The sequence below is a fragment of the Tenrec ecaudatus genome, chromosome 2 (genome assembly GCF_050624435.1).
Source record: "Tenrec ecaudatus isolate mTenEca1 chromosome 2, mTenEca1.hap1, whole genome shotgun sequence".
Lineage (NCBI taxonomy): Eukaryota > Metazoa > Chordata > Mammalia > Afrosoricida > Tenrecidae > Tenrec > Tenrec ecaudatus.
The window spans coordinates 2,141,385-2,157,588 of record NC_134531.1 but is presented as its reverse complement, the minus strand read 5'-3'; the positions used below and the strand labels follow the sequence as shown (position 1 = coordinate 2,157,588).

General features: G+C 48.5%; 1 protein-coding gene and 1 pseudogene across 2 annotated transcripts in view; both read right to left on the bottom strand.

Moving 5' to 3' along the window:
- The window catches only part of MARCHF6 (membrane associated ring-CH-type finger 6), a 49,590-nt gene extending 41,710 nt beyond the window's left edge, over positions 1 to 7,880 (bottom strand). For both annotated transcript variants that reach the window (XM_075540823.1, XM_075540824.1), the window contains exon 1: positions 7,666 to 7,880. In XM_075540823.1, the coding sequence (XP_075396938.1) occupies positions 7,666 to 7,684 (19 nt within the window). In that variant the 5' untranslated portion in view covers positions 7,685 to 7,880. The remainder of the gene's footprint in view (positions 1 to 7,665) is intronic.
- Positions 7,881 to 14,025: 6,145 nt separating this feature from the next.
- LOC142440683 (nucleophosmin pseudogene) lies at positions 14,026 to 14,892 on the bottom strand (annotated as a pseudogene).
- Between the last annotated feature and the right edge of the window lie 1,312 nt (positions 14,893 to 16,204).

The window sequence follows — 16,204 nt, the reverse complement described above, 5'->3', positions numbered from 1 at the left end:
GGCTGTACTATCAGGAAATGTCACCCACATCACAGAATTATACTAAAAGTGGTTGAATTGGCACTCATTTTGTGTATACTTTCAACAAAACAAGAATAATTAAAGAGCAATGAACAGCCCATTCCGGGTCCAACCACTGGTCCTTGCTCACCTATGGAAACTGAGAAAGGAGGAAACCCAGGAATCCCCAAAGAACAGGATCTACAGGTCTAACTGCCTCCTTTGACAGGAGGCAGAGGAAAGGGGGCCTGCCTGGGCACTATCACTGCATGTTTTAGGACACAATGCCTGGGTCTGGGAAATGTGACTTACTGGGTGCATTTCAACTGGAGGAACCCCAAATCTATCGCCTGGAAACAGCTCTTAAACTTTTACCCCAAACTATGCCATGAAGTCATCTTTAACTAAGACGTTTTAGTTCCATGAATAGAGAGCACGTGCCTGAGCTCTTTACTGACTCCTCTCTGTAACAGCAAAAACACAACAGTCTACCCAAAGCACAGGAGAGCAGAACACGAAGTCACGAAACCATGTGGGCGGAGATCACGAGGATGGTGATGCCATGCGTAGTACGTCCTGCATCGACAGACTGGGCGAGTCAAAGAAAGGTCCTTACAGGAGAGATGGAACCCTCACCCAAACAAGCCTCGTTTGGAAGAAACTGGAAGGAGGGTCTGGACGAGGGCAGCCAGGGACTCAGCCTTCTTTACGCCACAGTATCTTAGCCTACCGAGTGTTCTAGCTCAACAAGCAAGCAAGGGCCTCCAGGGCCATCTGCCCAGCTCAGAAAAGGCCAACAGCAGCCAGGGTTTTATGCTCACGTTACCTCCCCCATCTCACTACACTCAGCTCTCTGCTCCAGGTGAAGCTCCTGACCCAAGGAGGGTCAAATAGATTCTAACGCACAAGACAATTTGTATCCTTTCTCCTCCAAAGTCTCCACAGCTCCTGGTCTCACTCAGTAAAAGCCACCATAAATCCCACATGCTCTATACATGGGGTACAGATAAGAGAGCTCACAACACATGGAATCCAGGACAGATAATCCCCTCAAGACCACTAATGAGAGTAGCGATACCAGGAGGGTGAGGGAGGGTGGGGGAAACCAATCACAATGATCAACATATGACCCCCACCCCCAGGAAGATGGACAACAGAAAAGTGGGTGAAGGAGACAGTGGTTGGTGAAAATTAAAAAAAAAAAAAAATATATATATATATATATATATTATCAAGGGTTCATGAAGAAGGAAGGGTTGGGGAGGAGGGAAATGAGCTGATACCAAGGGTTCAAGTAGAAAGAAAATGTTTTGAAAATGATGACAGCAACATATTCACAAATGTGCTAGACACAATGCATGTATGTATAGATTGTGATAAGAGCTGCAAGCACCCCCTATAAAATGATTTTTCTTAAATCCCACCTGCTCAGGCCCTATCTTTACCCCCTTCAGTCTCCCTCCAGCTCACCCATCCTCTGCAGCTCCCTGGCTTCCGGTTGGCTCTTCCCTCAGACCATCACAGGATGACCTTGCTCCCCACCCCCACCTAAACCTGCAGCCCCTGCCTGGAAAGCTGACCTGCCAATGTGCTGTACTGACTTACTCCAGAGCACCTCCAACCTTGGGGCCACACCACCTCATTTATGACATCTATTCTCTGTCAGCTCACAGCTAGGGGGAAAACTTCCTGGAAGCAGGATACTGTGCTCCCCTGCCTGGGTGAGCAGCAAATGTGTCAACCTGGTGCCCGTTGCCTAGCCACAGGCAGGCCGGAGCGGTGGCAGCTGGCCCATGGTGCTCACGAAGAGTGAGGCAGCCGTCTGGAGGCCCAGAAAAAGGCCATGTAGCTGGAGAAAGATAACTAGCTGTCTACATCCCAACACCTGACTACCCCTTTAATGCCTGTCTTCCAAATCAAAGACAAATGCATGCTCAACAGTCACGCACCTTCTGCCCAATGTGCCCAGCAAAGCACTGAGAACCACAGCTTTGACATCACTCACACACACACACACACACACACACACACACACACACACGAAAACTACTGGTAAGACTTTGCATGATACTGTGCTCAAGTCAGCAGTCAGAAAAATGAAAGGGAAAAACATCAGCCTGATCTGTCACTGCGCTGACACGGAAGTGCTGTTAGGGCACACTGTTCACCCGGCGTTAGAAGAGCTTCACAGCCCTCTTTACAGCCGTCTGCCCCAGCACTGCTGGGCTTTCCTAAGCTCCGTGTGTCTCGTGAGAGCCACGCACAGGTTGGACACTCCAAAGCCACATGGCCGGGGCTGCACCCCCAGGTCTCCTCCCCATGAAGGATGAAGAGTTGGTGACTGGCCCTCACAGGTTTACCCCCACTCAACAGAATGAGTCATGCATGTGCCACATGGAGAACACACATTTACTTGATAAAATAAATTTTAATTCCCTGCACACTTTGAAGATCTTTACAATCCACCAAGTATTTCCTGTGGAAGGCTGAAGAAATCCCGCTGACAAGTGCCTGCATTTCTAGCCAATTGAGTTAGTTTTCTCTGCTCCAGGCACTAAATAAGCTCTGTTCAAGCAAGCATCAGACTAAGAAGGAGGGCCACAGCCAGGCAAGAACAGTAGTTTAATTACATTTTTAATTCCCTTTTCTCAATCATCCTTAAGTATTTTAAAAAACAGAAAAGTATACACATTATTATCAGTGTCTTTAACACTGGTTTTAGAAATTTAAAATTCTTTATTTTCAGCATTTCAAAAAGGTTGCCCCCCACAATTCTACCTTATAAATCCCGCTAGACGAGAAGATGTACACTGGCACAGATAGGAACTGGAAACACAGGGAATCCAGGACAGATGATCCCTTCAGGACCAGTGGTGAGAGTGGTGATACTGAGAGGGTAGAGGGAAGGTGGGGTAGAAGGGGGGAACCGATGACAAGGATCTACAAATAACCTCCTCTCTGGGGGACGGAAAAAGGAAGGGTGTGTGAAGGGAGACATCAGACAGTGTAAGATATGGCAAAATAATAATTTATAAATTATCAAGGGTTTGTGAGGGACAGGGGAGTGGGGAGGGAAGAAAAAAAATGAGGAGCTGATACCAAGGGCTCAAGTAGAAAGCAAATGTTTTGAGAATGATGATGGCAACAAATGTACAAATGTGCTTGACATAATATATCTATATCTATATATCTATATATAGATATAGATAGATAAGCATTGTACAAGCCCCTAATAAAATAATTTTTTTAAGTTGCCCCCCCTCACCTTTCTCCTGTGGAGAGGTGGATGGGTTTGAACTGCAGGCATTTTGGTTAGCAACCACCAGACCGCTTACATCTCCTACACAAAACTTTACTTGTAATGAACAAAATGTAATCCAGTGAAACTCCAATTCAATTTGCTTCAATTTGGGAAATTATCTGCAAAACACGAGCTAATAAATAAGAAAGTTGTTTCGAAGCTCTTGAGCATGGCTATATTATTTTTGTATGGTGACAACTCTGTAGCCCTCTCTTGTCTTCCAGTGGCCTTTCAAATTAAACTTAAAATAATTTAGAAATTTTCAGATGATTTTATTTGGAATTATGTAAAAGTAAACATGAGAAATATTAAAATTCACTTTAGTTTCACAACCAAATTTTATTTTTAAGTGCAAATGAAGTCCCATGGAATTACAAAAATGATTCATCCTATAAGCAATTGCCAAAACAGAAGTAAGTTATCGCCACACACTCTCCCAGTATCCGCTTACAAAATGCCAACTGAAACGTGAACTCTCCAGACATGGGTCTGAGTACTGACTCTACCATTCACTACATGTTACTCGGTCACATTAACCTCTGTAAACTGATGCTGACTTCCTCAAAACATTGAGAAAATTAAATTAGGTACAGATCAAGTGTTTCTTAATGTGCCTATCACACATCAAGTCTTCAGTAAATATTGGTAGGGTACAGTTTTTAGGTTAGTAAGAAGTTATCATTTATGCCTACCCCCATGACAGCTGCACAGAGGAAAACATGTTTTAGCACTGTAAATACACTGACAACGGTTTCTTCTGGGCCCTCCTCGCACCGTGCATGGGGGCAAGAACTGCAAGACTGGGAAAATGCACTAGAGTACCAACCTGCCCACTCAACGCCGTGAAGGGAATGTGGGATCATAGCCACCCTATAGGATACAGAATACCCCCGTGCGTTTTCCAAGCCTGCCACCCCTGATGGGGTCAAACAGCCTCATCTGTGTCCAAGAAACTATCAGTGGGTTTGAAGCTCCAACATTTAGCTAGCCATCAAACACGCAGCTCACTGCGCCTGTCAGCAGGGCAACAAACACACACGGTGAGACATGTGGAAGGCAGCTCCAAATGTTTTTGGAAAAATGGAATGAAAAGATATTAGGACTTTTCCACCAACCTCTGAAGTTCCTTTGTGCGTGTGCGTGTGTGTGTGTATGTATCTGTCTCACTACTAGTCGATTTCACGGGGTTGAATTGTCCTGGTGGGTTTCTTACACTTTAAATCTTTACAGAAGTAGGCGACCTCATCTTTCTCCTGTGTCTACCTATGTCGTTGTTAGGTGCCATCAAGTCACCTCTGACGCAGTCCTGCCACCCTTGCCTCGAAGGAGCACTCTGGTCTTACTTCTTCTCAGACAGATGTTTGTCCTTTCAGTAGTCCACGGCACTTTCAGCATTCTTCTCTAGCTCTACAATTCAAATGCATCGATTCTTCTGCAGCAGTGGTTCTCAACCTTCCTAGTGCTGTGACCCTTTCATACAGCTCCTCATGTTGTGCTGACCCCCCAACCATCACATTATTTTCGTTGCTACTTCACCACTGTAATTTTGCCACTATTATGAATCGGGTGACCCCTGTGAAAGGTTCATTCGATCCCCAAAGGGGTGGCGACCCACAGGTTGAGAACCACTGTTCCACAGGCTTGTGTATCTATAGATGTAGGTAACTCACTGCCATTGAGTTGATGCCGACTCCTAGCGACCCCATAGAGCAGGGTGGAACTGCCCCTGTCAACTTCCAAGAATGCAACTTTTTAAGGGAGTAGAAATCCCTATCCTTTCTTCCTCCTTGTAGCTGGTGGTTTCAAACTGCTGGCCTTGTGGTTCCCAGCCTAACATGTAACCACTACACGACCAGATTATAGATTATATAATTTTACATTGTAACCTCTGTTAGTATATAGATTATACCTATAGCTTATATACCCGTGGGGCATTAGATTTATTCATCAAAACGGAAACACAAAAGGGCAGAGAACCCCATGCAGGTGCCAGGAGCACTGTGTGAACCTTCTGCAGTTTCCTAGGACTCTTTTCGCAAAGCCTCCCCGCAGTGACTGGTACAGATCAAGTGTTTCTTAACGTGCCTATCACACATCAAGTCTTCAGTAAATATTGCTAGGGTACAGTGTTTAGGTTAGTAAGAAGTTATCATTTATGCCTACCCCCATGACAGCTGCACAGAGGAAAACATGTTTTAGCACTGTAAATACACTGACAACGGTTTCTTCTGGGCCCTCCTCGCACCATGCATGAACACAACTGTGGCACAGCCAAAGGGAACTCATTTGCAACCAGAATCCACACACCACTGCCACGGAGTCCAGTTAGACTTGTCCTGACCCTCTCGGACAGCACAGACTCTTCTCAAGAGTGCCCCAGACTGCCACATCTTTCTGCTGCCCGGCAGCTAGCGGGTTGTGGGTTTGCACTGAGCAACTTGTAACAGAAAAGCTAGGTTCAAGTCTGGTTTTCTCACTAGGTTTGTAGGTCTCAGGTGCGCTGTAACGGTAACAGCCTTATGTGTGTACATCTGGAGGGCACGTTGCCTGGATCAGAACTGTAAGGAGGGCCAGGGTGGGTGCCTGTGCCTTAGGCACTGCAGAGGTGGGTCCGGGTCCAGGGTTCCACTGGAGGGGCTTAATGATCTGAGAGAATGCCTCTGGAAGTCAAGCTTCTTCCAATTGCTACCTCCAATGCTGGTACCACTATGGCTGCACTTCACCATCTCACGCCATGGCTTGGTTTCACTGAAAACTCCCAGCACCCATCCTTGGGGTGACTATTCATGGGAATCGGATGGAAGGTACCAAAGCCCAAGGCAGACATACTCTCATCATACCCTGGCCCCCACTCCCAGGGCATTTAGACATGTATCTGCCCAGACCATCTTGACAACAAGCTGGCCAAGGTGCCCTGGTGGCACAGCGGGCAAAGCACTCCACACTCCACAAGGTCGGGGGCAGGTAGAACCCAGGCTGCAAGGATGAATCATGTGGCAGTCTCAGCAAGGATGCCAGCATGGGCAGTTCTGCCCTCAAGCGTCACTATGAGTCCAGATGACAAAGGAGTTGGCTTTGGGCTCTTGGAACAGGGCAATCTTGCCACCCTGTACCGATGACTGGCTCAGGCTCCCTCAGGGAAGCTAAGCTGCCCACTCGGGTGGTCCACTGGGCAGGGAACCCTCACTGGGGTCTGAGCTGAGTCCTAACACAGGCAGCATGGGGCCCAGAGGGCTGGTTCTCCTTAGGGTCAGCTCCTGCCATCACTGTCGCTCTGGTCACCAAGTTTTAAAGTCAACAAGAAATGCAGTGAAGCCTGGACAGTGACAGTGGCATGCGACAGCCAAACCCACAGAAGGGGCGGGGGTCCTCAAGCCTCTCTGCCTCCAGCAGCAGCCCCCAGCCAGGTAGGACCCCTGGACCCAGAGCAAGGTCCCCCATGACAGGCCTTCCTTTCCCAAGGAGAGCCCCAATCCCAACAGGGCTCCCCTCCCAAGAGGGTCCCCCCAGGAACAGCACTCCATAGGAGAACAGTGTCCCCCACCAACAGTGCCCAGTTTAAGGAATCGCTCCTCTCATGAGGAGGACGCCCCCCTTAGAACAGCAGCCCTTTTGAAAACAAGATCCCCACTGTCTGCCAGGACCTCCCACAAACACAGCCCTCTATGAACAGTGTACCCCTCCTGGGCAGCGTCCTCTCAGGAATGCAACCCTGCTCAAGACTGGTGCCTGCCCTTCTTGATTTGGGGCCTCCTTCAGGAGCAGGGATCCCCAGGAGTAGAGTCTCCCCAGAAGCAGGGTTCCCCCTTGGGACAGGTCCCCACTACCCAGGAGCAGGGTTCCCTCTCAGTGATAGGTTCCCCCAGGCGCAGGGTTCCCCCCTCATGGACAGGCTCCTCCAACCAAGGAGCAGAGTCCCTGTCAGGAACAGGATCCCCCCAGGAGCAGGAGACCCGCAGGAACAGGGTCCCCCGGGAACAAGGTTACCCTCAGGAGCAGGGTCCCCCCCCCCGAAGCAGGGTTCCCCCCAGCAACAGGGTCCCCCCAGTGTATGATCCCCCCAGGAGCAGGGTCCCCCCAGGTACAAGATCCCCCAGGAGCAGGGTCTCCCCCAGAAGCAGGATCCCCACCCCCCTCTACGAGCGGGGTTCCCCCTCAGACACAGGGCCGGGTCTCAGAACCCAAGACGAGGCGGGGGTCACGTCCAAACGGCCCGGGACCCGCCAGCCGCGACGGGAAGGCGGGTTCGGGGTCACCTTGCGCCCCCCCCGGCGGCCCGCCCGTCTCGAGGCCCGGACCAACGGCGGCCGCCCCCTCCCCGCCGCCTCGAGCGCCGCGGCGGGCGCGGGCCGGCGCCGACCTACCTTCCTCGGCGGTGTCCATCTTGTGGGCCGGTGGTGACGCAGCCGCGAGGCTCCGCAGCCCCCCGGGCCTGGGCGGCGGGAGCGAGGGGAGGCCGGGAGCGGGCTCGGGGCTGGCGGCAGGTGCGCGCGCTCAGGTGCGAGCCGAGCCGAGGAAGAAGAAGGCGACCGCGAGCTGACAGAGCGGTCGGCAGGGGGGGAGGGGCGCCAGGGGCGGGGCGCCGCCGGCCGGAAGGGGCGGGACCGGATGAGTCGACATCTGCCGTCACTTCCGCCGTGGCCCCGAGTACCTGCCGGGTGCCGGGCGGCGGTGGGTGAGAACTGGCGCTGTCCCGCGGGGCACGCCGTGGGACGGCGAGAGGCCACGGGACACACCGCTGGGCGGAAACCCAGGCTCCGAGCGCCCGATCCGAAAGGACAAAAGAACCGCCCGGCCGATGGCGCGACCCCGAGCGCCGCTGCGGGGCCCCGAAGGCGGCCTATTTTGAGGAAGTACTTACACATCACCGTCCTTAAGGAGAGCTCACTAACTCTACCAAAATGCCTTCCCGGGAGATTTCCTTCGGTGGGATGAACGCCTCCAATAAACAACTTAGGTTGGCCTTGGCGCACACACCTTCAACCCTAAGGGAAACGCGTTAAGGGGACTGGGCTTGCTGGATGGAGTTAGGAACTCCGCCCTCCCGTCCCACCAGCGACCTGGGGCCCTAGCTCACTATAAACGCCGAAGACGTTTCACAGAATGCAAACGAGGATCGCCATATTGCAGGTGCCTGTAAGAGGCAGAAAGGAAGTCTTACAGGACACGAAAAACAATATGCCCATCACTTGGGAGGGATTCATTCAAGCACGCTAGCGTGGTCTTTGCCATCTGTGAATGGAGGGTTTGGAACAACCCCTTCCTTTGGGCCTCATCAATCAGAATAAAGCTTAAAATTTGTTGCTAGGTGCCATCGAGTCAGCTCCAACCCATAGCGACCCTGGGCACAACAGAACCAAACACTGCCTGGTCCTGTGCCATCTTCAATTTTTCCTATGCCTGAGCCCACTGTTAGAGCCACCATATCAAAACATCTCCTTCAGTGTATTCCATTTTTTCGCCGCCCCTCCACTTTACCAAACATGATGTCCTCCTCCAGGGAGTATGTGAGACAAAATCTTGCTATTCTTGCCTCTAGGGAGCATTCTGGCCATAATTCCAAGACAGACCAGTTTGTCCTTTTAGCAGTCCAAGGCACTTCAAATATTATTCTCCAGCACAATTCAAATATATTGCTTCTTGTTTGATCCTTATGCAGTGTCCAAATTTCACATGCATGTGACACAATGGAAAGTACTATTCCCTGGGGCAGGCCACTTTGATCCGCGAAATAACATCCTTTTCAATACTCAAAAGAGGGCTTGCACAGCAGATTTACCGAATGCAACTTGTTTTTGGATCTCTTGAACTGCTGCTTCCATGAGCATTGATTGCAGATCCAAGCAAGAAAAAAATCGATGATAACATCAACCCTTTCACCATTTATCATGATGTTTTTAGTGGGCCTGTTGTGAGGATTTTGGTCTTGACATTGAATTGAAATCCATATTGAAGGCTGTGATCAGCAAGTGCTTCAAGTCTTCACTTTCAGCAAGCAAGGTTGTATCACCTGTATTAGGACAGGTTGTGAATAAGCCTTCTCCCAATTCTGATACTGAGTTCTTCATATAATCCAGCTGCTTTGTTTATTCAGTTTAGAGGTTGAATAAATATGGAGAATGGATACAACCCTTACACACATTTTCTGATTTTAAACTATTCAGTGTTCCCTTGTGTTCAGACAACTGCCTCTTGATTCATGTACAAGTTATACATAAGCACAATGAAGTGTCCTGGAATTCCTATTTTTCTCAAGGTTATCCATGGTTTGTTATGATCCACACAGTCAAATGCTTTGGCACAGTAAATAAAACACAAGTAAACATTTTACGATATTCTCTGCTTTGAGCCAAGGTCCATCAGACATTAGCAATTATATCACTTATTCCACGCCCCCTTCGGGATCCAGACTAACTCTCTGGCAGCTCCCTGTCAACCTGCAACCCTTGCTGGATGATCTTCAGCAAAATTTCACTCATCAGAATAATGCTTAAAATAATTCAATGGAGTCCTAAAAAAAAAACAGCCTCGAATTAATGTTATTTATGTGACTTAAGGTACAAAACAATTTACACTCTTTTAACAAAATAATAGAAACCCACTGATTTCAAGGGCTGATCAGGCACCTTGAGAATTGGGCACACAACTAGGATTCGGCAACACCATCTCCTAAGAAACTGGGTTTGAAGGAAACCAGGTAAATGACCCAAACCCAATAGGAGCTCACACAACCTGGTGGGCTGGTGGTGGAACACTTCGCCTTCAGCCCAGGCCAGGAGCCTAGCTCCAAACCACCATTGCCAATCATGGAGGAGTACCATCAAGTCAGTTCCAATATGCGAAGACCCTGTGTACAACAGAGTGAAACACTTTCTGGTCCCGTGCCATGTTCATAATTGTTATGCTGGAGCCCATTCTTGCAACCACGGTGTCCATCCATCTCCCCCAGAGTCTTCCTCTTTGATGCTGACACATGATGTCCTTGGACTATGTTCCTAAGAACATAGCCAAAGGATGTAAGACAAAATCTTGTTAGCTTCATGCCTTCCTCCAAGACAGATTTGTTCATTCTTGTGGCAGTCCGTGCAGCTTTGAATGTTCTGCTCCACACCGTGATTCTAGTGCATCAATTCTTCTGTTGCATGCCCTCTTTCACTGCATATAAGGCAACTGGGAATACCATGACGTGGGTCAATCGCACCCTAGTTCTCTAAAGTGATATTTTTGATCTTTAACACATTAGAGAGGTCTTCTGCCACGGATTTGCCTAATGTAAACATGTCATTTAATTGCTTGTCTGTACCTTACAGGAGTGTTGATGTGGGGCCCAGTAAAATGAAATTCTGGGCAACTTCAATCTTTGCTCCTTTGATCATGGTGTTGTCTGTTGATCCAGTGGTGAGGATCTCTATTTACAGTGAATTGTAATTCATATGGGAGGTTGTAGCCCTTGATCTCCATCAGTAAGTGCTTCTGGTTCTCTTTGCTTTCAGCAAACAAGGCTGAGTCATGTGCATATTGCAGGTTGTTAATGAGCCTTCCTCCAATCCTGAGGCCAACTTCTTTTCCATATAGTCTGGTGCCTCTGATTATTTGCTCAGGCTACCAAGTGAATTAGCATGGGGACAGGATAAAATCTGTACCCCACAGTCTTCCTGATTCTGCAGCATGCCCTTGTTGTGGTAGAACCACCACCTGTTTGTCTGCCTACGGGAATCTAATGAAGTGTGCTGGCATTTCCATTCTTCTCAATGTTACCCACAATGTGTTGTGACCCACACAGTTGAAAGCCTTTGCAGAGTCAATATAACACAAGCAAACATCTTTCTGGCATTCTCTGCTTTTGGTCAAGAGGAGCTTGCTGTTGGAAATGATATACCTTGTGCCACGTCCTCTTCTGAAATCTGACTTGAATTTCTGGCAGTTCCCTATCAATGTACTGCTGCAACTGTTTCTGAATTATCTTCAGCAAAAATTTAACTGCATGTGATACTAAGGCTATTGTTCAATAATTTTGCATTCTGTTGGGTTACCTTTTGGGGGATGGGCACAAATATTGTGGTACTTACATAATTTCTCTTTTTTTCTTTCTTTTTTACTTACATAATTTCCATATCAACTTGAAGATATATAAAAGTGTAGGGATGGAGTTTAGCTTGTCAACCTCTATGCGGGCATGGCCTTCTCATAAAGAGGGCCCTGAGAATCTCCCCTCTCTCTCTGCCTTCACCTTCCTGCTGGGGGACCACTCTGAGACCTACCTGCCAGAACCCTGTGATGAACTTCTCTATCGGATCCATAAGACTTTGCACCCACGGGCTTGTGATCTTCCTGCATTCTGCATCATTGTATGAGACTTCAGGAGCCTGAAGAGGGACTTATGTACTAATATTGGACTTCCGGACTGAGTTGGACTGGGCTGGGATGCTTTCCTGATACAAATTACCTCTTGATATAAAGCTCTTTCTCACACACATGAGTGTTACTGGATTTGTTTCTGTAGTCAACCCTGCCTGGATCTCTTATACTTAGTTGGCCAGCAATCTCTCTTTCAAAGTTTCCTGCATAGACTAGTGAGTCCTTCAAGTGCTGCATGTTTGCTGGAACCTCTTGATTGGTGCTCTCTAGTTCCGGAGCTGTTTTTCCCTGATGCCTTCAGTGCAGCTTGGACTTCTTACTTCAATACAACGGTTTTTCATCATATGCTACCTATTGCGGACCAATGATTTCTGATACAGCGACTCTGTGCATTCCTTGCTTCTTCTCTGTTGCTTCCTGCATCATGAAATATTTTCCATAGAATCCTAAATTCAACTTGAGGCGTGAAGTTTTGCCTTTGTTCTTTCGGCTGGAAACCTGCTCAGAGTGTGTTCCTTTGTTGGCTGTCTAACTCTAGGTCTTTGCACATTCACTAGGGCACTTTCCTTTGCCTTTTCCAGTTGCCCTCTGAAATGTCCTGCTCAGCAATTTTCATCATGGTCTCCTTTAGTTTAGCTACACTTACATTCAAAAGGAAATTTCAGAATCTCGTCAGGCATCCTCTTGGGCAGTTTATTTCTTGTCTTTTTAGCCACTTTCTGCTCTCTACATGTATGATGTCCCTTGTGTTAGTCCGGTGGACTAGAGACACATCCAGAGACACTCATGTGTGTATGAGGGAGAGATTTATATGAAAGCTTTATATGAAAGCATAATTATACATTAAGAAAACATCCCAGATCAAGGCCATGAGTCCAATATTAGCCCATATGGCCAATACCAATCTATAAATTCCTCAGGCCAGTGGGTGGAAAGTCTTGTGGATGCAGGGGAAGCATCTCAGCGCTGGCAGGGGTCTCCACATGACTCCTCCAGCTCTAGGGCTTTGGCTGCCATCAGTGTAGCTCCATGTGGCTTGTCAACAGGAAAGTCTCGCAGGGAGAGTGTGTCTGGCCTCCAGTGAGCTATTTATCTCCTTAGCGCCTCCAAATGAGGTCATCAAACTATGATCTGACTGACAGCTATACTCCACCTCTTCACTCAAATAGTCTCAAATTGACACCAGATTATGTAGCTACCACATCCCTGATGTCATCCCACGACTCATCAGATATCTGTCCAGGTAGTCTCTAAGTTCAATGGGGATATACACAAGGTCATATTTTAGCTCTTATGGATGAGTTTTAATTTTCACCAGCTTCAACTTAAACTTAACACATGAGCAATTGATGGTCTGCTCCAGTCACCCAGAGCCTTGTTTGGGCTGCTGATGTTGAACTTCTCCATTGTCTCTTCCCACAGATGCAAGTCAATTTGTTTCCTGTGTCTTCCATCTGATGAGCTCCATGTGTATAGTCATTATTTATGTTCATGTGATGAAAAGGATTTATGCTTATGTTTTGAGGAAAAAAAAGTATCTATATACTCCTATAATAAGTTGAGTTTTTCAGCACATTTTTAATGTGATTTTGTGGTAAAATTGGTTGCCTTGGCTGATATTCGGGTCGGCTTATACCCCAGTATATAGGGTATTTGCAATGAAGAAGCTGTTGGTCCTGCAAAATTGTATTATTAATGTCCAATAGAATATCTGTCACCAAGATCATATTTTCCAATTACTGGTCCCTTCTCTGTTTCCAAGACCAGTCACCAGCAATTATCATTATATCCTAATTGCATGTTTGATTGGTTTCGGGCAGAAGTTGTTAGAATTCTTCAAGTCTCTGGTGTGTAAATTTGAGTGATGATTGTATTAACTGGAGGCTTCTTGCATAGTGGCCCATCACAGACATCACTGCACTTCAAGACAGATCTTGAAATATTCTTTTTGTTAATGAACATAATGCCATTCCTCTTGAATGTCATTGCCAACATCGTAAACCATGATGTCTGATTTCAAGTCGCCAATCCAGTTCATTAATGACTAGGATAGCCATCTTTATTTTTTTTATTAAAATACTGAGTTTTATTTCACATGTATATTTTTGTCTCCCCACCATTTCCATTTGTCTGACCACTGCTCCTACTCTGTCCTATCATAACATTCCATACATACTTAGAACCAAGCAGAGGGGAGGGTGGAGTTCCATCTTTACAAACTAAACAGGCATTTTAGACAACACCTTCTTGGCAAAGGAACCTGGGCGACATGTATCAGACACGGTAGGGAAAGTTCTCACTCTGCATTATAAAAAAGGACGGCCAGATAGCAACTGTTACAGAAATGAAATAAGACGGAAAACTTTAACAAACTGTTCAAACTATTTTCTTAAAGAGACTTCCTCCACTGCCAGAGATCTTGAATAGCCTCCTGGTCAGTCATCCGGAAGCAATTCTTCACATAATTGATGAATTTGGCTTCCAGTTTAGGAAGAGAACCACCCTTTTCTATACTTGCTTGCATTTTTGCTTTAATGTCTTCTACAGAACTAGGGCCTTTCGGTGTTTTCTCCTGTTTTTTGAAGGATTCTTGACCTTTGGATCTTGGTGTTGATGGTTTTGAGTCTTTTCCATTCTGGTTTGATTTTTGTGCATTTTTGGCTGGAGTATCCCGTACAGATTTCTTCACTGGAGCTTTTTCTTCAGTTTCATCATTATCAAAATCATCATCATCATCTTCATCATCATCGTCGTCATCATCATCTTCTTCTTCATCAGCAGCAAGTTTTACCTTTTTCTGTGGAACCTTGTTCCCGCTTGTGGGTGCAGACCTCTTTCCTGATATACTTAGAAGCTTCACATCCTCCTCCTCTTCATCATCTGACGGCATCTTCTTCCACAGCTACTAAATGCTGTCGGCTAATATGCACAGGTCCTGAGCCACACTTCAACCGTAAGACCACTGGTGGTGTTATTTCAAAGCCCCCAAGGGAGACCGTTGGCTGTACGGACATTTTCAAAGTTGCCAATGTTACTTTAATTGGGCTGCCTTCATAATTCATTGCTTCTGCTTCAACAATATGCAGCTCATCCTTTGCACCAGCACCTAAGCTGACCGTTCTTAAAGATAACTGGTGCTCATTTTCATCATTATCAACCTTAAAGTGATAGTTTTGGGGCCTCAGGGGGCTCATGTCCATGTCCATCGAATCTTCCATGGGGTGGTGACACGCACTTCGGTGAGAGAAGCGGAAAACGGAGGTAAACCACTGCCGTCGCTACACACGGCAGCGCAGGACGGAATCACGCCAGGAGCCATCTTTATTTTTTAATTATTTTTTTAGGGTAGCCATCTTTATAAATTCCTTTTCATTTTTTGATGAGTTGCAATTTTCCTAGATTGATACTTAAAACATTCCAAGTTTCAATTTTAATAGATGTCTGCAGTTGTTTCCTCTCATTGTGTGGTGATTAGCTATGGAGATTAGACTGCCTACCTAACCATAAGCTTCTAAGAGGCTTGACATTAAAGAAGTACTGCATACCACTTAGGACATCATCCTAACAGCAAATCCTTCTCTGCCCACCCCATCTTCCTCCAGCGTAAGTGTGACAGGACAATGATGTGATGAGCAAGAACAGAACTGGGGTGGACCCGGAGGAGGGGTCTCCCAGGGCAGCGCACAGCCGGTGGTTCTGAGGGTCTCTGAGGGTCTCGAGGCGTAGGGAGACGGGGTGGGGGCGGGGACCGAGACGGGCCCAAGTCTCTGGTCAAGGGAACTACCCCAATAGCTTCAAAGGGAAGGAGCTGTCCACGGCCAGCTTTCCCTAAACAGAGAAATGTCCGGGGCTCGCTGGAATGAATGGTCACCCTCCCCTGGTTCAGACCATCGGGGGTCTTCTCGGCTCCGCGGGGCCAGGACGCAACCACCAGCTCCCCAGAACACGGCGCCTCCGCCCCACGGGCACCGCGCTGCGGCCGCGGGGCTGGCCAGGGCCCACGTCACCGGGTGGCAGCAAGTGTGGGGTGGCTTGAGGTCGTCACGCGGGTGAGTGTCCTGCCCACCTGACCCTCCACCCCGGACACTCCCATGCCTAGGGCGGCAGCCCGTTTCCAGTCGCCCCCTCCCCCACCAGCCCGTCTGCAGAGGCCGCGCGGCCCAGAGAGCCCACCCCGCCCCCTCGCCCATCCGGCCGGCCGCTTCTCGCCCCCGCAGGCCACCTCGCCAATCCGCGCGCCGGGCCTGCCGGTTGCCATGACGCCCGGTGCAGTCGGCAGGACCCCTGCCAGCCCTCGGCCGGAAGGAGCGCGCGGGGCGGGCCGGGGCCCGGGGGCCTCCGATCCCCACGCCGGCCCGGTGAACCTGCCCGTGGACGGGCCCCCACGGACACGCACGCGCGGCCAGCGCAGCGACGTGCACACCTGGCGCGCTGCAGCCCCGCTCCGTGGGCAGCGCGGAGCCCGCCGGCGTCAGCCCGCCCCCGGGGCCGGGAGACCGCGCGCACGCGGCCAGCGCGCACACCAGGGCCGGCATGGGCTCGCCT